At 41.6% G+C, this 21,340-nt stretch overlaps 1 protein-coding gene across 3 annotated transcripts in view; it reads right to left on the bottom strand.

The window, feature by feature from the left end:
* The window catches only part of TSPAN12 (tetraspanin 12), a 315,531-nt gene that overhangs the window by 148,700 nt on the left and 145,491 nt on the right, over positions 1–21,340 (bottom strand). For 2 of the 3 annotated variants that reach the window (XM_073619812.1, XM_073619815.1), the window contains one exon: positions 13,227–13,301. The exons of the other annotated variant lie outside the window; for it this stretch is intronic. In XM_073619812.1, the coding sequence (XP_073475913.1) occupies positions 13,227–13,301 (75 nt within the window). The remainder of the gene's footprint in view (positions 1–13,226; positions 13,302–21,340) is intronic. 3 annotated transcript variants of the gene reach the window in all.

Here is a 21,340-nt window from a genome sequence, read left to right as displayed (position 1 = left end):
GTTTACTCTTTTTAAATCATAATGAAAACAGAAACTACCCAAATGACCCTGATCAAAAGTTTACATACCCCAGTTCTTAATACTGTGTATTGGTAAAAAAGTATGTGGCGCTAATCTAGGTGTACCACTCGCAATGATGGAAAAAAACTTCAAAGTAGCATGAAGCTCAATACTATCTTAATATGCAATGCACGTGTTGCCTATAGTTGATGTGGCAACCAATAAACACCTGCAAAGGGTAAATATGAACCAGTGTGCATGTTATGTTAACATCAACACTGCATTTCAGTCAACACTACTATCTTCTCTCGTTGAGGAGCAACCAAATTATACTGAAGTGTTAAATGCTAGTTGCCATTCCTGATAAAAATAAAAATATATAAATAAATCATCCAGTGTGCATGATGTTCCTAAAACACACCATGTGAAAATGTGAACAGAAATTTAGAATAGGTATTGATGGTGAAAAAATAAATAAATGGCAATTCCTCAAAATAAATCATACAATGTGCATAGTGATCCACAACACAATGTGTGAAAATATAAAAAGAATCAATAATACTAGTGGATAAATGATGCATGAGGAACTACAATACAATACTGAATTAAAAAATGTGACTCTGCACCCCACATCTATACATAAGTGATCAAGTGCAAAACAAAGTGACAATTGTGCAAATACATGCATATGGGAATGCGACTCTGAAAAATGGCTCCAAAATTCGACACCCCTCCCACCTGAAAAAAAATTTTTTAAAATGGAAAAATAGATAAACAACTGTGACATATAATGCGATCAAGTCCAAATAAATGTTGCTTCATGCAGTGCGACTCTTAATGCGACTCTTAATGTCCATACAAATAGTCAATAGTAACGTGCCAGTAAGGTGACTTTGTGCTGAATTCATTCACTTAAAAACTGGTGCGGCACACAAGTGTTTCCCCCAGCCTCTCACCTCAATAGGCGGCCCCCAATGGGCCAAGTCAAGCAGATGGTTAATGCTTGTATGCAAAGGATGAAGGTCCAGAAGCTGTTCACCTCCTCCAGAGGGTGTGCGTGGGTCAGGCTTTCTATAGTAGTCACCACCGCTCACACAGACCCCAGAATGATAATAAGGACGAAGGAGATGCTCCCATAGTGAAGTATTTCAATCAAAGTTTAATGTGACATAAGTAGTAACTTACATATTAAAACGAAAATAGCAGCAGAAACGATCAGGTTTCCGGGTTCGGCCGTCCCCGAGAAGCGTCGGCACCTGGCTCCTTCTACCCTGACGCGTTGCGTCACACCACGTGACTTTATCAAAGGGTGGGAGGGGTGTTGAATTTTGGAGCCATTTTTCAGAGTCGCATTCCCATATGCATGTATTTGCACAATTGTCACTTTGTTTTGCACTTGATCACTCATGTATAGATGTGGGGTGCAGAGTCGCATTTTTTAATTCAGTATTGTATTGTAGTTTCTCATGCATCATTTATCCACTAGTATTATTTATTCTTTTTATATTTTCACACATTGTGTTGTGGATCACTATGCACATTGTATGATTTATTTTGAGGAATTGCCATTTATTTATTTTTTCACCATCAATACCTATTCTAAATTTCTGGTCACATTTTCACATGGTGTGTTTTAGGAACATCATGCACACTGGATGATTTATTTATATATTTATATTTTTATCAGGAATGGCAACTAGCATTTAACACTTCAGTATAATTTGGCTGCTCCTCAACGAGAGAAGATAGTAGTGTTGACTGAAGTGCAGTGTTCATGTTAACATAACATGCACACTGGTTCATATTTACCCTTTGCAGGTGTTTACTGGTTGCCACATCAACTATAGGCAACACGTGCATTGCATATTAAGATAGTATTGAGCTTCATGCTACTTTGAAGTTTTTTTCCATCATTGCGAGTGGTACACCTAGATTAGCGCCACATACTTTTTTACCATTATTACGTTGTTCATTAGGGTGGGTGAGGACACCTCTTATGTTGGCAGCTGCTCTATTTTGGTATCATTGTCCATGGTCTCTGTGAGTGTGGTTTTGCGCACTAGTTCTTTGCTATTTTAATACTGTGTATTGCCCCCTCTAACATCAATGACAGCTTGAAGTCTTTTGTGGTATTTGTGGATGAGGCTCTTTATCTTCTCAGATGGTAAATCTGCCCATTTCTCTTGGCAAAAAGCCTCCAGTTCCTATAAATTCTTGGGCTGTCTTGCATGAACTGCACGTTTTGAGATCTCCCCAGAGTGGCTCAATGATTTTGAGGTCAGGAGACTGAGATGGCCACTCCAGAACCTTCACTTTATTCTGCTGTAGCCAATGACAGGCCAACTTGGCCTTGTGTTTTGGATCATTGTCATGTTGGAATGTCCAAGTACGTCCCATGCGCAGCTTCCTGTCTGATGAATGCAAATGTTCCTCCAGTATTTTTTGATAACATACTGCCTTCATCTTGCCATCAGTTTTGACCAGTTGATTGATAATAAATGGCTTCAGCCAAACACTAACCATGAATGAAAGAAATGTTTTTGTGTTATCATTCATATTCTCTAAAAAAATGGCCAAGAAATCATAAATTCTTTCTGCCAGGGTATATAAACTTTTGAGCACAACTGTATGTATTAAACTGCTCAGCAATTTTGTTCGCTGCCAAACTTACTGGGAGAGAAGGGAAACCTCTCAGTTACAAACTAAAGTAGAATTTAAAAAAATGCATATTTACAGTGATTGTAAAACTTTATTTTTTTATTAAAATAATAAACATGATATGCTTACCTGCTCTGTGCAATTGTTTTGCACAGAGCGGCCCCATACCTCCTCTTCTAAAGGTCCCCCACTGGTGCTCTTAGCTCCTCCCCCCTTCTGCATGCCCCCATAGCAAGCCACTTGCTATAAGGTCACACATGCAGGCTCGCTCCCGACAGCAGAGGGTGCCAATGAACATGAAAGGTTTTTTACCTTAACCACTTCAGCCCCGGAAGAATTTACCCCCTTCCTGACCAGAGCACTTTTTGCGATTCGGCACTGCGTCGATTTAACTGACAATTGTGCAGTCGTGTGACGTTGTACCCAAACAAAATTGACGTTCTTTTTTTCCCACAAATAGAGCTTTCTTTTGGTGGTATTTGATCGCCTCTGCGGTTTTTATTTTTTGCGCTATAAACAAAAAAAGAGCGTCAATTTTGAAAAAAACGCATTATTTTTTACTTTTTGCTATAATAAATATCCCCCAAAAATATATAAAAAAACCTATTTTTTTCCTCAGTTTAGGCCGATATGTATTCTTCTACATATTTTTGGTAAAAAAAAAATAAGAGAATATCGATTGGTTTGCGCAAAAGTTATAGTGTCTACAAAATAGGGGATTTATAGCATTTTTATTATTATTTTTTTTTTTTACTAGTAATGGCAGCGATCTGCGATTTTGATCATGACTGCAACATTATGGCGGACACATCGGACAATTTTGACACATTTTTGGAACCACTGGCATTAATACAGCGATCAACGCGATTAAAAATGCATTGATTACTGTAAAAATGTCACTGGCCTGTGAAGGGGTTAACACTAGGGGGCGGTGAAATGGTTAACTGTGTTCCCTGGTGATTCTAACTGAAGGGGGAGGGACTAACTACAGGAAGTGACAGATCGTGGTTCTTAGCTAATAGGAACACACGATCTGTCACTCCTGTCAGAACAGGACGGAGAAATGTATGTTTACACACACTCATCCCTGTTCTGTGTCTCCTGGTCACGATCGCTCATGGCCAGCGGTCACCTCCTATCCTGACCCCGCAAGCCCACTTACAGTAACATGGTTTCGAGCAGGGGAGCCAACCTGCCGTAGTAAAAGTGCAGCAGCTGGTCCGGAAGCGGTTAATGAAGAAAATGCATTAGGGTAAAAAACCTGCCACCTTTACATCCTCTTTAAAGCTGTACTCCGTTCTTTCCTTCAGTCTTGTACAGTTATACATGCTCCTCTTCTGCACTTAAATACCTTACTCTGAGTATTAGAAGCTGCAAAAGTCATGTCTGGAAGATATCCAGCATTATTTAACCCCTTCCTACCCAGCCTGACTGTACCTGGCTTGCCCTTTTCATTCATCCAATTTTAGCTCAGCATAATGGGTCTGACATGCGTCACTTTATGAATGTCACCACCTTTCAGAGTATAAACATTTTCTTTTATTCTAGACAGTAGTGGTGTTCCATATACATTATTGATTCTTATAGAGATATGCCATGACCATATGGAGCCTTACCAATAGATGCAGATATACTTGTATCTTATCTACATGGTCTTAAATATATATACAGGCTAGAAATGGGTGCTATATTAGGAAAATACAGAACCCCCCCCCGCTAAAGGCAGAAACGCTATGACTGAAACGCTGAAACTGAACGCTGAGACAGAAACGTAATGGCAGAACTCCTGGGGCAGAAACTCAAGAACAGCAACGCTATGACAGAAAATGCTATGACAGAAATGCTGAGACTGACCATGAGGCAGAAACACAACGACAGAAATCCTGGGGCAGAACGCTATGACAGAAAACGCTTTTGACTGAAATGCTGAGGCACAAATGTAATTACAGAAATCCTGGGGCAGAACGCTATGACAGAAACGCTGAGACTGAAACGCAGAGGCAGAAATGTAATGACAGCATCCTGGGGCAGAAACGCTATGACAGAAATGCCAAGACAGAAATGCTGGGGCAGAACGCTATGCCCGAAGACGCTAAGACAGCAATCCTGGGGCAGAGACGCTATGACCAAAATCCTGGGGCAGAGACCCTATGACAGAAAACCTGGGGCAGAGACGCTATGACAGAAAATCTGGGGCAGAAAACTCTACGACAGAAATGCCGGGGCAGAAAACACTACGCCAGAAATGCCGTGGCAGAACGCTATGACAGACATGCTGGGGCGGAAAGCTATGACAGAAACGCCAGGGTGGAACGCTATGACAGAAACGCCAGGGTGGAACGCTATGACAGAAACGCCGGGGTGGAACGCTATGACAGGAACGCTGGGGTGGAATGTTATGAAAGAAATGCTGAGACTGAACGCTGAGACAGAACCACTGAGACAGAACCGCTGAGACTGAACCGCTGAGACAGAACCACTCGCAGAAATGCAATGACAGAAATGCAACTGCAGAAACGCTTATGACTGGAACGCTGTGACAGGAACGCTAAGAAGGAAAGCTATGACAGAAACGCTGTCAGAAATGCCATGACAGAAAAACCTGGGGCAGAAACGCTACGACAGAGAAAGGTCATGACAGAAACGCCATGACAGAAAACCTGGGGCAGAAACGCTATAATAGAAACGCCATGACAGAAACGCCTGCACACCCCCCCCCCCCATGACCTAAGGAAAGCTCAGATCTGGACTGCAAAGACAGAAGTATGTCAACTGGAGGAAACTGTGGTGGAGGGTCATGCAATCTATGCCGTGGAAGAGGTAATAAACGTAGATGTGCGGCTGGTGACACGTTATTCCGGCTGTGCAGCCACCAGCTAACACCACATGCAGTCAAGCTACCGCTCTGAACCTAGAAAGCCTCTGCTGACATGCATGAAAATGACTGGCCTATGCCAAATAAATGCATAAATGCTATGTGGCAAGGTGGGGACACCTGACAGTGGGGGACAGCTAACTGTTGGGAGTGCCGTGGGAACCATGGCGTCTGACTAAGCAGGACCTGAGGACTGAAACCCCCCCTGCCCGTACCTACAAGGACTAAGCTTATCTGAAGCGGTGAATGCCCAGGAGGCATGCGGGAGTCCCCCCCATGATGCCCCACATGAGTACCGGGAGGTGAGCCCCCCCATGGAGCCGGCGTGAGAACCGGGAGCCGTGCGGGCATCCCCTCCAGGGAGGTGATCTGCCGGGTGAGTGGCTTCCCCCACCCCGATGGAGAAGGCGTGAAAACTGGGCGTTGAGTGGCTCCCCCCTCCCCCGATGCTCAGCGTGAGGATCGGGATAAGCGGGCAGGCAGCCTCCTCGACGATGCCCGTCGTGAGCACCGGGTGAAGTAGGCAGGCAGGCGGGCAGGCAGCCTCCTCGACGATGCCCGGTATGGGCACCGGGAGGTGGACCGCCACAAGACTCCAGCAGCCGACCTGCCGCTCTGCAACGCAACCCGAAAGTGACGCCGTCCCCCTGCCAACCCGGAAATGACGTCAACCCTGAAAGAGATGCCAACACTGGATCCGACAGGGGAGGAGCATTATGTACCCTCAGACTCCTCCCACAAACACAGGCTAGCCTCCAGCCAGCCTTACACTTATTATTGAGTATCTCTATTCATGTTTACTTATTTTTGTTAACCTGCGAGAATGCAGAAAGCTTTTTTTTTGCACCTGGTCTTGTTCCTATGCATATGACAATAAAATGTTGAATCTTGGAACAAGTATGCACGTGAAATCATGGCATGCATACTTATTTTGGATCATTGATTCACAAATTACTGAGGCTCAGCATGAAATCTAAACATTTTGCATTCTCAAAAACAGGTCAGCATTGGTAACCATATATTTCATTGCAAGTTTTATTTAGTAAACCAGCAGAATTTGAAATTATCAGCACTACTTGCAGAATACTAAATGTCTCTTCAAAGCTTGTTTAAAGCTCCAGGCATCACTTCTTTCACAAACAGTATTAAGAATTTACAGTTTGAAACTAGTAGTTTAGGAAAGCAAACACCCTTACAGTAGTTCTAAAGGCAGAAGGTTTGTAACCCTAATGCATTCAATGCATTAGGGTAAAATATCTTCTGGGTGCAGCTCCCTCCAGCCCTTCCTAATACTTACCGGAGCCCCGCCCCGATCCAACGATGTGCAGGAGAGCAGTGGCTCTCCCGAGTCTCTGTCTCTTCATTGTCTCACACAGCCAGTGCCGATCCTGACCTCCCTGGGGCCCTAAGCAAAATTCTGCTAAGGGGCCCTCTACCTGACCCGTGATGCCGTGAGCTATGTGAACCATTTACAGAAAGCCGCCCTTAAATCAGTGTCCTCAGAAAGTCTCCCCCTACATCAGGGTCCCCAGAGAGCCTCCCCCTACATTGGGATCCCCAGAGAGCCTCCCCTTACATCAGGGTCCCCAGAGAGCCTCCCCTTACATCACGGTCCCCAGAAAGCCCCTCATTACATCAGAGTCCACACAGAGGTCCCCCTTATATCAGAGTCCACACAGAGATCCCCCTTACATCAGAGTCCACACAGAGGTTCCCCCTTACATCAGAGTCCACACAGAGGCCCTCCTTACATCAGAGTCCACACAGAGGCCCCCCTTACATTAGAGTCCGCACAGAGGCCCCCCCTTACATTAGTGTCCACACAGAGGTCCCCCTTACACCAGAGTCTGCACAGAGCCCCCCTTGCACAGAGCCCCCCCTTACATCAGAGTCTGCATAGAACCCCCCCTTGCATCAGAGTCTGCACAGAGCCCCCCCTTACATGAGAGTCTGCACAGAGCCCCCCCCCCCACTTACATCAGAGTCTGCACAGAATTTCCACTTATACTGTAAGGGGGAGCTCTGTAGACTCTAATGCAAAGGGGAATCCTGATTTAAGGGGGGATCTGATGTAAGGGGTGATCTGGGAACCTTGATTTAAGGGGGAATGCTTTGACTTTGGTGTAAAGGGGGTCTCTGCTCACCAAAGCCTGCCCCCCCACCGATAACATACACCCCACATATAATACTGCACCCCCAATGATAACATACACCCCACATATAATACTGCCCCCCACTGATAATATACACCCTACATATAATACTGCCCCCCCCCCACTGATAATATACACCCCACATATAATACTACCCCCCCCCCCCACACTGATAACATACACCCCACATATACTATTAGCCCCCACTAATTATATACAGCCCAGATATAATACTGACACCCCATTCATAATATACACCCCACATGTAATAAGGACACCCTGCTGATTATATACACTCCCCCCCCATCACTGTCCCACTACCAATTGTGGCCTCCACACTCACCTCATCTTTGAGTTTGGGCCCCCCAGTAGTTCATAATGGATTGGAAGCCTCCAGTCCGCAGGTTGCTCAGCAGCTGGGAGAAGCGGGTGGCTGAGTGACAGGTGACAGGAGAGGCCACCCGGGATTGCTGCTGCTGGGGATCGTCCAAGTAGACTGGAGCTCCGGGAGCAGAGCTGACCCACCCTTGGGGCCCCCTCCCACAGCGCCGGGGCCCTACGTGGCTTGCGTAGTAAGCATATAGAGCGGATCGGCTCTGCACACAGCAGCAGGAGCCATTGGCTCTTGCTGCTGTTAATCACAGCTAGTGAGCCAATGAGGAGAGAGCGGGGGGAAGGGCCAAGCCACGCTCAGTGTGTGAATGGACAATGGAGCGCAACTTGGGATAAATAAATATAAAAAAATTATAAAAAATAATAAAATAATAATAATAAAACTAATTTCCCCACGATTCACTATCGCTCAATTCTGCAAGTGTTCCAATACCACCGCTGTTTTCTACCCGGTCTAAAACCACTTTTGGTGTAAAGGGACACTTTTTGGTTGCTATGGACAATCTCAAGTTTCCAGGCAGAAAGAACAGTATATATAACATAAAACTGCATGCAGGGCACTGGACAAAGCACTGGGGACAAAAGGGATGTGAAATAATTTCATACAGTAATGTAATCTGTAAGATTACAGTGCACTGTATGTATTATGATTTTTCACTTTTTTGAATTTGCCGCCGGGCTCTGTCCCCATGCGTCGCGACGCTCGCAGGGAACGGAGCCCGGCACACAGAGGCTTGGGCGAAGCAAAGAGCCCGCGGACACAGCGGGGGGACATCGCAGGATCCTGGGGACAAGGTAAGTATACCGCACCAGGATCCTGCAATGCAATCCGAGTGTGGCTCGGGGTTACTGCTAATGGTGCTGAAATTTAACCCCGAGCCACACTCGGGAAATCTGCCAGGGAGGTTAAGCTTTGACAAAAAAAAAACATAGAAGTGGTTTCTTTTCTATGCAGCGCTGCACCAGATTTTGCACTCTCCAGTTTTAGTAAATCAACCCCATAGAATCATACATCCAGGTCTCTTCACTGAGTCAGTTTACTTTATATGATTATTATATGTTCTTTTAAAGAGTAAATGCACTTTTAGTGTGCAGTTAGAATTATTTTTTAATAAGTATCTCAGTCTAGGCCAAGCTAATATCTCGGACTAGTCAGCCACTTTGTCTGGTGCTCAGACAACCTTTTAACAATAAAAAGTACAGATTTTTAAAAATATGTATACTGTCGCTGTAAATTGACATGTCAGGAATTTATTCATACAGACTTGTTAAGTTTTGGAAAGGTCTATTGTAAATGCTTTGTAAATGTTTGCTGAATCTGATATTTCTTTAGACTAACGTTAAAAGCTAAGGTGAAGGAATTCTCATAAGTGGTTTAACTGTGATACCATTTGACCAGCTTCCTCGAAATGCCTAGCTCCTAGAAATGTCATTTTGATATGAAAAAGTTTATAGGTATATTTTAAAAGATATACAGCATGGCAGGTCAAATATATATAAAAGCCATTTATCTTGTAAGATGTCTCTTTGTGAGAATGATTTACAAAAATCACCTTATAACACTAAAGTAGAAGGAAAGTAAATAACTGTTAAACGTATGATTAAACAAAAACATTTCTTTCAAATACATCTATTTTTTAGCTTGCTGCACTATATCATGTCTATCAAAGTGCCTGGAAATAGTTTGAGGCACAACCCTGGCCAGCGTTATTTTAACTTCTGGAAAATGTCAGAAAGGGTGAGAACCTCTGTCTCTATGACTTCCTGTGTGGTCACTGAGATATAAAGCAAGCAAAGTTTCTCAGACAGTAAGAAAATATTTTGGTAGACTGCAGATGGGTTAGAACCTCAGTCTTTGGTTTTTATTGCTGTCTGTGTCTCTTATGGAGATGTGCTCACTTTAGCTGTGGTTACCATAAGAAGGGGGAGACATATCCCCTGCAGGGTCACAAATGGCAATGAAAAAACTTACTAAGGTTATAACCCTTTCCTATCCTAACCAAAAATTACAGCTGGACTTTCAATGCTCTCAAGCGACTTTAGCATCACTGAAATCACAGTAGCTAAGTGATCATCCAACTTGGAACTTTGCTTCTCCAACAACATCTAAATGTAAGGAGACAGGTGCTCAGATATAAATCTGGTTCATCTAAAAAGTCCTGCATAATCACATCTCCTCTAAAATCAAACTATCAATGTAAAGGTCTGCATGTTAGAAGATTGTTTATATATGTTGAATTCTTCTCATTCAAGCCCAGTTTCCCCTCCCTCTAGAGTCCACCTATGTATTTTTTGCTTTTCTTTTTATATTCTCTCTAGTTGCCTTCAGGTCAGCCCTATGACGTACAGTGGACTTAGCTCCAGCAGTGAGTTTTCCTCATACAAGTGATTGTAAAGTTAACAATTTTTGTTTTTTAAATAACAAACATGGCATACTTACCCGCTCTGTGCAATGGTTTTGCACAGAGCAGCCCTGATCACCCTGTTCTTGGGACCCTGCTGGTGTCCTTGGCTCCTCCTCTTCTCTATGTGCCACCACAGGAAACTGCTTCCTATGGTGGCACACATGTAGGCTTGAATCCTCAGCCGCACTCTGTGTCCATTGACTGCCCCCTGCTCCCTCATCACTGGATTTCTGGAGCCAATAGCTCCTGCTGCTCTCACTGAGTCCAGTGAGGAGAGAGAGAGAAAGCAGCACCATGTGGGGAAGGGGGGGCTGACAATAGAAGGTTTTTTACCTTAATGCATTAAGGTAAAAAATCTTCAGGCTTTACAACCACTTTAATCATGTAGAGAAAATCAACATTCAACATGGAAGATGCTCAATGCTAAATCTCAAAGTGGGTGAGTCTGTGGGGACATTTAGCAAAGCAGCTTTTTTTATTTTTACAGCTGTTCAGTGCATCCCAGTGCAGGCACTCCTACTCATGTCAATTGGGATGCAGCAGCTTCACAGGCACAGCAGCTGCTCCCAACCTGACATCCATATGGGTGTGAGTGCACTATCCCAAATGTAGACAGTGTGAACTCATGGATATGCACCCAAACCCACATGGATGTCACATTGGGAGCAACAGCTGTGTTTGTGCAGTTGGACTGCCTGCACAGGAATGCATACAACACCTTTGAATCTCTGAGCAGGCAGTCCAATTGACGCAGGCAGTCCAATTGAGGCAAACATGCCTTTGCAGTGCCGTACGCTATAGTATGCTCTGTGTGAACAAAGTCTTACTATTTTTTTTTTTTATTATTTTATTTTTAAAGTGTTGTACATTCTTTTGGTGGGGGTGGGGGTGGGGGCTTTGATGAGATGTCAGGGCTCTAAACAGACCCCTGATGTCTCTTTTTTGAGACAGAGAAAGAGAATGAATACATACAGTCCCTCAGTCCCTTTCTCTGCAGCCTCAGCTGCAATGCAGATGAATGAATAGAAGTCTATGCATGGAGGCTCCTATTCATTCACAGTTTACTATACTTCAGTGATAAATGATCACCCACTGTGTTCAGTCAGGAAAGGAAGGGGACATGTAAACACATGTGCACTGCAGGAGGGAGGATTCAGCAAGGGTATGTGGCTGCCGAGAGGGCAGATGAGGAGAGGCCGGCAGCTGCAGAGTATATACAGAGGATCATGTTTCGTAGGATGGACGGGAGGGAAATCAGTGCTGCGGGGGTTAAGTGGCAGGCAAAGGAGACAAAAGAGTGGGGGGGGGGGCATTTCAGATATCAACAACAGCAGTGGGAGGAGGAGAGACAAGAGACACACCGCAGAGAAGTGGGGCAGCGGCAGGGGCACATCTTTGGTGAATAGCTTTGCTGAACAGTTCTGCTATTTAGCTCATGGTCACTGAAGGGACTATGAGCTTCTAGCAGAAGGAGGAATGCCAGATCCGTATCTAAGTGGTGCTGTAGGTCCGTACACCATACAGACCTGGAAGTGAAAGGGTTAAAAGTTACATTAGGCTTACAATTGAGTTACAAGAGGAATCCCGTGTAAAATCTTTATGCTCATTGACATTCCTAAATCATAATTCATAGATGTTTAGCAAATATCATGCTTAGCTTAATACTTTGTCGAGACCAAATAAAAGTTGCCTGCAAACCCAGTGCTATGCCTGCTATGTATGCTGGCACTGTTGCTATAAAACTCATTCATTCTACACGTTTGACAGCATACTAAAAGCCACTGGCACATGCTGTCCTAATGCATCCAGCCTATTTGTGCAGCAGTCAATACACATGCTATGGCAGTAACTGTAAAAGAACTAGTAACAAGTGATTGGTGTGAGACCTTTAGATAAACTAATTGGGGAAATGGGCACAATTTACTCCAAGTTATCAATTAGGTTGGAGTTTTATTTTAATGTTTTAATTAAAAAGAAATCACGTTGCCTTAAGCGTGTGTCTAGTTTCACTATATTGTAAATAAAGCTTTGGCCCGAGCTGTAATGTCAGCTACAGGACGATTAGCTTTTCTTGCTTCGGGCAACAGATGTCTCTCACGAGGTTTGTGCAGCAGTACATCAAAGCGCAATGAAAGAGGCTACATCTATAGCACAGGGTATTCAGTGTCTCAAAAGTCAAGAATGGGAAGTATATAGTAACACATAACGCTAAGAAGAATCCCACTGGTCATCTGCTGAAAAATGACATTCGTATTAACTGTTGGAAGTGTGTATTTGTATTTATTATTATATTTATGTATAAACGTTGCCAAATTCCACATCATTTTATATAGTGTGTAGAATCATTTATAGCAGCCTTGGCTTGAGAGAAGTATAAAGCCTGTCTGCGATAGTAGCATTATCATGACTTTTTCATACCTAGAAGATACATCTGATTTAACAAGTTTGTTATAATGTGTGACATATTTGTGTATGATATACTATATATTATTAATGCTTTAATTTTGTTTTGGGCCTTGCTTCACGTATTGCTTTGGGGGGCTGAGTTAACTCCAACTTTGATGGCATGGAAATGTAATATGTTATTTGCTCCTTGAAAGGCTAACACATCTTATAACAATACATTTACGTTTTATATATATATATATATATATATATATATATATATATATATATATATATATATATATATACGTTATGTGAACAGGTATATTCTTGTGTGCTCTTAGTTGTACTACATACCGTGACTTCCTGCTCATATGTCCAGACTCCACATGCTAACTCAATGCAGAAAATTACCAACAAGCTTCCAAAATACTGCAAAAGAAAAAGATGCATAAAAAGAACACTCAACAGTGTAATCTAGAATGCTATATTCTGTAATACCTAATTTATGAAATCTCAGACAAGAATAACAGTGTAAACAAGTAAGGGTGACATAATAAAAAATAATTCTAAATTTCCTTATCTGCTAGTCATTCTCATCTGATGTTCTGAGCAACCCACATACATTAGTGCTTATAGTGCACCACTGTCAGACCTTTCAATAAATTGTAGAAATCCTAACACTTTTAATGGGTTACGTAAGCAGGTTCAGGAACATGGGTTCAGGTAACCCCTTTGATTACTAACAGCAATATATTGAAGTCCAAAATACAGGGAATTCAGTTGTGGATACACAATGCTTTTTCAATAAAGAATTTTTGTTCTCAAAGTGGAACAAAACACTGCAGGCGGGTAGACTTTTATTGCCTATGTTTGTGTCTCTCCTCTGCAAAAAAGCATCTATCTGTCTACCTGAAATGTTTTTTGTTTTTTTTTTAAACCTACATTAACCCATGCATGGGCAGCCTAGTGCTCAATCCCAGCGTCTGCCAAGTGCTGGGATGAATTATTATCCTGGCTCGGCCAATCAAGATGATGGTGGCTACCGAACATAGAGGGACATCGTAGCCTTCAGGGTCGGTTCACACTGAGGCAGCACGACTTGCAGCGTGACTGCCTCAGGTGACCCAGGACACGACTCAGCGGCGACTTGCAAAACGACTTCTGTATAGAAGTCAATGCAAGTCGCCCCCAAAGTAGTACAGGAACCTATTTCTAAGTCGGAGCGACTTGCATTGCTCTGATTAGAACGGTTCAATTGCACAGAACGGGACGCTACTTGTCAGATTACTAGGTCGCCTGACAAGTCGTCCCAGTGTGAACCGAGGCTCACAGTGCTGAACAAGTTCTTTTTGCAAGTAAGTGCCATATAGTGCAAATATGCTACGCACATTTGCACATTATGGTAAAATCCCTGCATGACGGCAGTGGAATTTATTCACACTTTAATTGATTGTCAAGTGAAATAACAAAAACAGTACCAGTATAGCAACCAATCAGAATCTATCTTGTACTAGTCTAGCTATGGTTACTTTAGCCATATATCACAACATTGGTTTGGAATCACCCGGTTTGGTTTGTTTCCCGATTTTACCTGCAGGTGGCATTGCAGATAAAATCTGAAATCACAGCTTAGGGTTGATTTACTAAAGCCAAACAGGGCAAAGGGATTTTTTCCCCCGGACTTAGCGAGAATTGTAAAATTACATGTGTAAAGAATATCCAGTAATGTGGAAGGAAAACAAAAAAAAAGCATTTTTTCTTGCACATGATGATGAAAGTCAGCAAAGCTTCACCTCATTCACTAAGCTCTGGAGAAAATTCTCTTGCAAAATGCAACTTCCCTTGCAGAGGGAACAATCTATTTGTCTTCACTAAATCAACCCCATAAAACCTAAAAGTTGCAGCACAGCATTTCTAATAAAACTGCAAAATGTATTTGTCATTGTGTCTTGGATAGAACTGTCTATAATTCCCCAGAGTCATTAATCCAATATAGGCACATACAGGAAAATAAGAACAAAAGTATGAAAGCAGAATCTAAGGCCGGAATCATATCGATGTATTACATTAACGCATGCCTGTTAAATTATGCTTCATTGCTCGTTACCATGTGTTATGTGAAAGCAGCCCATTCAAAAAGATTTTTTTTTTTTAATATTTTGTTTACGCATTACTGCAACACAAAAGTGTGATCCTGGTTTAAAATATTTTGATTAATAAGGCACACAGTGCTACACAGTAAATTCAGAATGCCTGACTCGTCACTTTATGGACTACATCCCACCAATCGAGAAAAAGTCAGCACCTACAAGGATGTGCGTGGTTTGTTGCTCAAAGCGAGATGACAGTGGAAAGAAAATCCGAAAGAAAACCAGGTTCCATTGTCCTGATTGTGATGTTGGACTTTGTGCAGTCCCATGTTTCAAAATGTATCATACCCGGGATGTTTACTAAACCATTATGCAGTGTCTAGTATTAGTATTATCAGTGTCTAGTAATATTGCACCCTTGCTTGGCCAAATTTCAGTGTTTTTGATTTGATTACATTATTGAATAAAATGTATTATTATTATATTATTATTTTTTATAATTATTTATAGTCATTTATTATATTATAATTTATGACTTTGTATTCCAAACTTTATCATACCCGGGATGTCTACTAGACTTTTGTTTGGACAGATTTAAGTGAGTTATTCCTAAGAATTACAGGCCTACAATATAAAACAACAAATTTCCATGCAAAACAATGTACCGCTTTGACATTCAAAAATCAGACATAATCAGACCACCAGGGAGGTTAAGAAACAGGACAAGCAGAGAAAGCACCAGAAAAAATTGCTATGGTAAGTTACAGTATCACGAATCCTCACCAAATCCTATGCAATACTAAGGGGTAAAGGCAAATAGACTGTGCACTTTGCAAAGTACAGTAGAGCTCTGTAAATGAGCAGAAGCTCTGCTGACTTCCATCATCCAATCATGTGCAAGCAAAAATGCATTTTTTTTTAATGTTCCTTGCATGTGATTGGGTACTCCTTGCAAAGTGAAGCTTTATCTCATTTACTAAGCTAAGAAGCAACAGTCTATTTGCCTTTAGTAAATCAACCCCTACATTTTAAACATTTGGCAGAATCCTTTTTTTAACCACTTCAGCCCCAAAAGGTTCACCCCCCTTCCTGACCAGGCCATTGTTTGCGATACAGCACTGCGTTGCTTTAACTGAAAATTGCGCAGTCGTGCAAAGCTGTACCCAAATAAAATTGATGTGCTTTTTTTCCCCCACAAATAGAGCTTTCTTTTGGTGGCATTTGATCACCTCTGCGGTTTTTATTTTTTGCGCTATAACCAAAAAAATACCGACAATTTTGAAAAAAAAAATATATATATATATATATATATATATATATATATATATATTTCTTACTTTCTGCTATAAAACATATCCAATAAAAACATTTAAAAAATCCAATTTCTTCATCAATTTAGGTCAATATATATTCTGCTACATATTGTTGGTAAAAAATCCCAATAGGCGTATATTGATTGGTTTGCACAAAAGGTACAGGTACATGATTTTGCGCTAAAGGGCTACCCTGCCGCAGTATCTGTACGCAGGGCGGTCCTTAAGCAGTTAATTTCAAACTCAAATTCACACAGAGTCGCACACAGCCCAGCTTGAGAGCGTACCTGCATGTGTGCCCCCCTTGTAATTGCTTAAAAATTGATTGAAAAACCAAAACTGTTGTATGCCTTCTCAAATATAGAGATATTGAGCAACCTCTGTGGTCATAGATCAGTTTCTTATGCGGGTGCATTTTATTGATCACCACTTTCCATTGTTGTTAGGTAGGCATTACATTTCAGCTTTAATTATTTTTCCCAAAAGAAAAAAAATAGGGTAACTGCTTAAAAAGTGCTAGCTTGAATTAGGATTGAAGCTTACATTAATTTAAAAGTACATGTCCATCTAAGACCACCCTGTTCACAGAGTGACAATGCTGCTGTACAATTTCACAGACTGAACAGCTGAAGTGCAAATAGTAATGGATATTCTGGCAGGATAAACAGGTGATGAACTGCATAAAATACAGTATGTCTATATTTTGACCATAGTTTCAGTTTAAGGCTGATTTCTGATTTGTCCAGAGCTAAGGAAAAGATAAAAGGAGTTGAATCATCATTTTTACACTAATTCTTTATGTCTCCTTGAACCACAGCAGTACAGTACCAGGTCCCAGATTTATTCCTTTGGACCATTAAGTCCTGTTGTTGCAGCTGAAGTCTTCCTACTTATGCTACATTATGAAATTAAACAAAAATCAAAAAAGTACAGGCATATCCCCCTTTTAAGTACCCAATGGGGTTTATTTACTAAAGCTGGAACGTGCAAAATCAGGCTCACTTCTGCGTAGAAACCAATGAGCTTCTAACCCCAGATTGTTCAATTAAGCTTTGGTAATAAAACCTGGAAGCTCATTGGTTTCTATGCAGAAGTGAGCCTGATTTTGCACTTCCCAGCTTTAGTAAATAAACCCCATTGTGTACTTAAAAGTGGGGTATGCCTGTAAAGTGAGAAGGCTTTGTCAGATGGGAAGATCTGAAGAGAGTTTTGGCACATGGACCTTAATGCCGGTGTTCTGTCAGATTAGCAAACCTGTCAGATCAGCTAACGGAAGTGACGTTCCGTCAGCTGACTTACCAAAAATACTTACTGCGCATGCGATCCACCACTAATGCATGCTACATGCATTTCACTACTTCACTACCAACAATCAAAACAAAGAAAACATTGCAGCACCCAACAATCTAAAAAGTAGAGTAGTGAAGTGGTGGAACGCAATAGCGGTGGATCGCATGTGCAGTAAGTATTTTTGTTAAGTCAGCTGACGGAACGTCACTTCCATTAGCTGATCTGATAGGTTTGCTAATCTGACAGAACACCGGTGTCCCTCCAGAGACACTGGTCATTCAGTCTACTGGTTCTCTGAAGCATTAATTATTTAGTATTTTATTGTCATTATTAGTATATTACCACAAATGTATCGTTTTGTAAAATAATATTTTCAGGAATTAAAATGCGTAAATCACCTAGATCCAATTTACAATCAACTTCAGTGAGTACAATAGTTTTTTTTTTTTATGTATGTAAAGATGTAGTTGTCTTGCCACTGGGTTTAACAAATTGCCGTCCGCGCTATAGCTGAAAGATGGCTACAGCGCGGACTTAATTTGCCGGGAGGTTGTCCCTGGACGTCCTCCCGTGCTTGAGTGGCCTGCGCGCAGCGCGCTCTGTGATCAGCGAGTCTATGAGACTCACCTGATCACAGATCACAGTAAGGGGTCAATCCCGACCCCTTACCACGTGATCAGCTGCCAGTCAATGACAGCTGATCATGTGATGTAAACAGAGCCGGTAATCAGCTATTTTTCCTCCTTGCGCTGATAGCGTGAGGAGGAAAAAAAGAGCCGATCACTGGCGGCTGTGAGAGGGACATCGGTCCCGATCATGGAGGTACCTACCAGTGCCCACCAGTGCCACCTACCAGTGCCCACCAGTGCCACCTGCCAGTGCCCACAGTACCACCCATCATTGCCCACAGTGTCACCTATCAGTGTCACCTATCAGTGCCCACAGTGCCACCTATCAGTGCCCACAGTGCTGCCTATAAATTAATCAGTGCGTCATTACCAGTGCTGCCTATCAATACCACCTACCAGTGCACAGCAGTGTCACCTACCAGTGCCCATCAGTGCCACCTATCAGTGCCACCCATCAGTGCAACCCATCAGTGCCGTCTTATCAGTGCCCATCAGTGTCGCCTTATCTGTGCCTATCAGTGTCACCTTATCTGTGCCCATCAGTGCAGCTCATCAGTGCCCATCAGTGCAGCTAATCAGTGCCCATCAGTGCAGCCTCATCAGCGAATATCAATGAAGGAGAAAAATTACCCATTTGCAAAATTAATAACAAACTATGAAACATGTTTTTTTTTTAAATGTCTGTCTTTTTTTGTTTGTTTAGCAAAAAATAAAAACCTAAATGGTGATTAAATACCACCAAAAGAAAGCTCCATTTGTGTGAAAAAAATGATAAAAATTTCATTTTATGTACACTGTTGTATGACCGCACAATTGTCATTCAAAGTGCGACAGCGCTGAAAGCTAAAAATTGGTCTGGGCAGGAAGGGGGTTTAAGTGCCCAGTAAGCAAGTGGTTAAATAATCAATGCTCCTTATCTAATGCCTTAATCTGAACTCCAGGCAACTATAAAAGACAGAGATTACTGCAGATCTTTATTCACTAATATGTTATTCAATGTATTTGCAAGCAGTGAAAGTACCAGAAATTGATAGGGAAACCATTCAGAAAAATTCCATAGTATGCACACAAGTAAGAAGTATTATAATAAATAATGAAGTAGAAAACCATTGCTGAAAACAAACATTAAATGGACCATTGCAATATGTCTGGATTTCCCCCTTTTTTAAATATATAGCTTTTGGTGCATGGCTTTTCCCTAGGTCATACTTTAATGTTCAGTGCTTTGATTTAAATAAACAAAGTATAATCTGAGATGCATGGGGCTAATTCCAGTCACTCTGTTTAGACTGAAACAAAACACTACAGACAATTTAATTTATAGCTGTTGGTTGTTTATAATACATGATAGACACAAAACACATAAAACTATTCAGTTAAGACATTTCAGAAACAAATATTTGAAATGGACCAGGCAGGTCTGCGCCAATTAGTGATATATAGGTAAAATGTTCAGCTTGTTTATGCAATACTTTTGAAAAACACATATCAATTATAATATACTTGGCCTTGGCCGACAAGGTTACTTGTCTTTAGCATCTTGTAAAGCAGAACTCCAGTTTTGTGGAAAAACAAATTTCCCAATGTATACATTGCAAAGTCCGAAATATACATTGCATGGATTTTAGCAATGTTTCCTGCAGATCTTTACCTGCCTATTGTACTCACTGAAATATTTTAATACAGGTGCTAAGTATAACCTTACACAAATATGCAAGATTCTCAGCAGAGATTAAACTTTCGGTGTAGTAAACCTAAGGGCATTGCCAGCAATGCAAAATCCAATGCAACAGGCTGTCCATCATTTAACCCCAAGATCTGCTCAGATTAATGGAGGAGGTAGCCAGGAACTTATTTCAGCCAGATAAAGATTCTAAGAAATGGGCAGCTAAAAAATAAAACTGAATAGTAATTTAAATTAAAAATGAAATTTTTGCTTAGTAACATGCTGTATACATGACATGAGTCTTCTAAAAGTGTGCATGAACACATACATACACACACAAAGGTACAAATTCTGTTTTGCTCTGTGCAAAACTAAAGCGGGAAACATCAACGCTAGAACAGAATATATATGCAGTGTAACGTAGCTCTGAAAGAAACGCAATGGACTGCAGAAAGTTTGGCAGATTTATCTAATCAAATAAAAAAAGCATAAAACAAACATAAAAACTGCATATCCTATTTGTAGGTAAAGTTTAAGGCACATAAAAGATGAATACCTAACTTACTGACCTTCCACGCCTTCATAAAAAGCAACTGCTTTAATGTGAGAAAAACTTTCCCCTAGTTCTAAACAAAACTTTTGTATGCCTTGCCCTTACAGTGGTAATAAACTGCATTAGAAAAAAAAAAAAATTGGTCCCCTCCCGCAGGTTCATGTCGTAATGTGCTAATACATTACCACAGACTTACCTAAAAAATTGATCCCTCCAGCGGTGTGCTGACTACTGACGGGTAATTCATTTTCACCTGGTCTTCCTCCCCCGGTTCGCAGGCTCTGGCTGTTTGAATGGCTGAGCTGTGATGTCACTACCGTGCATGCGCGTGGAAGTCACAGCCATGGCACAGCTCTCTCAATGAAAGGCATGCCATCCACTGGGAGTGCAGTGCACATGCGTTGGTGACGTCACCGGCTACTACATATGTACGTACGTTTAGGATATGTTACTGTACCTACAGTTAAGCCTTATTATAGGCTTACCTGTAGATACGACATAGAAAATAGACTTTATTACAGCTTTAACCCTTTATCTACCATCTTTATTAAGTACAAATTAATAAGGACTTCTGGAATTATACTGTACAGTAAAACCTTGGCTTGAGAGTAACTTGGTTTGAGAGCGTTTTGCAAGACAAGCAACATTTTTTAATAAATCTTGATTGATATACAAGCGATGTCTTGATATACAAGTAGCGTCAGGTCACAACGAGTATAAAAGAGAAGCGAGGCGCCTCTAAGTGTAGCAATATGGTTACATTTAATGAAGGTAGAACATTTTAGCAACATATTGCTACACTTAGAGGCGCCTCTCTTCCCTTTAACACTCTAGCTCCTGCTGGATTTTGCTTCAAATCCCCTTGTGGAGGCTTCCATTTGCTTCCATTTGTGGATGGATATTTTATGGTTACACAACCTGGTCACA

The sequence above is a fragment of the Aquarana catesbeiana genome, linkage group LG03, assembly GCF_042186555.1.
Source record: "Aquarana catesbeiana isolate 2022-GZ linkage group LG03, ASM4218655v1, whole genome shotgun sequence".
NCBI classification, from domain to species: Eukaryota; Metazoa; Chordata; class Amphibia; order Anura; family Ranidae; genus Aquarana; species Aquarana catesbeiana.
This window is presented reverse-complemented; position numbering and strand designations above follow the sequence as displayed.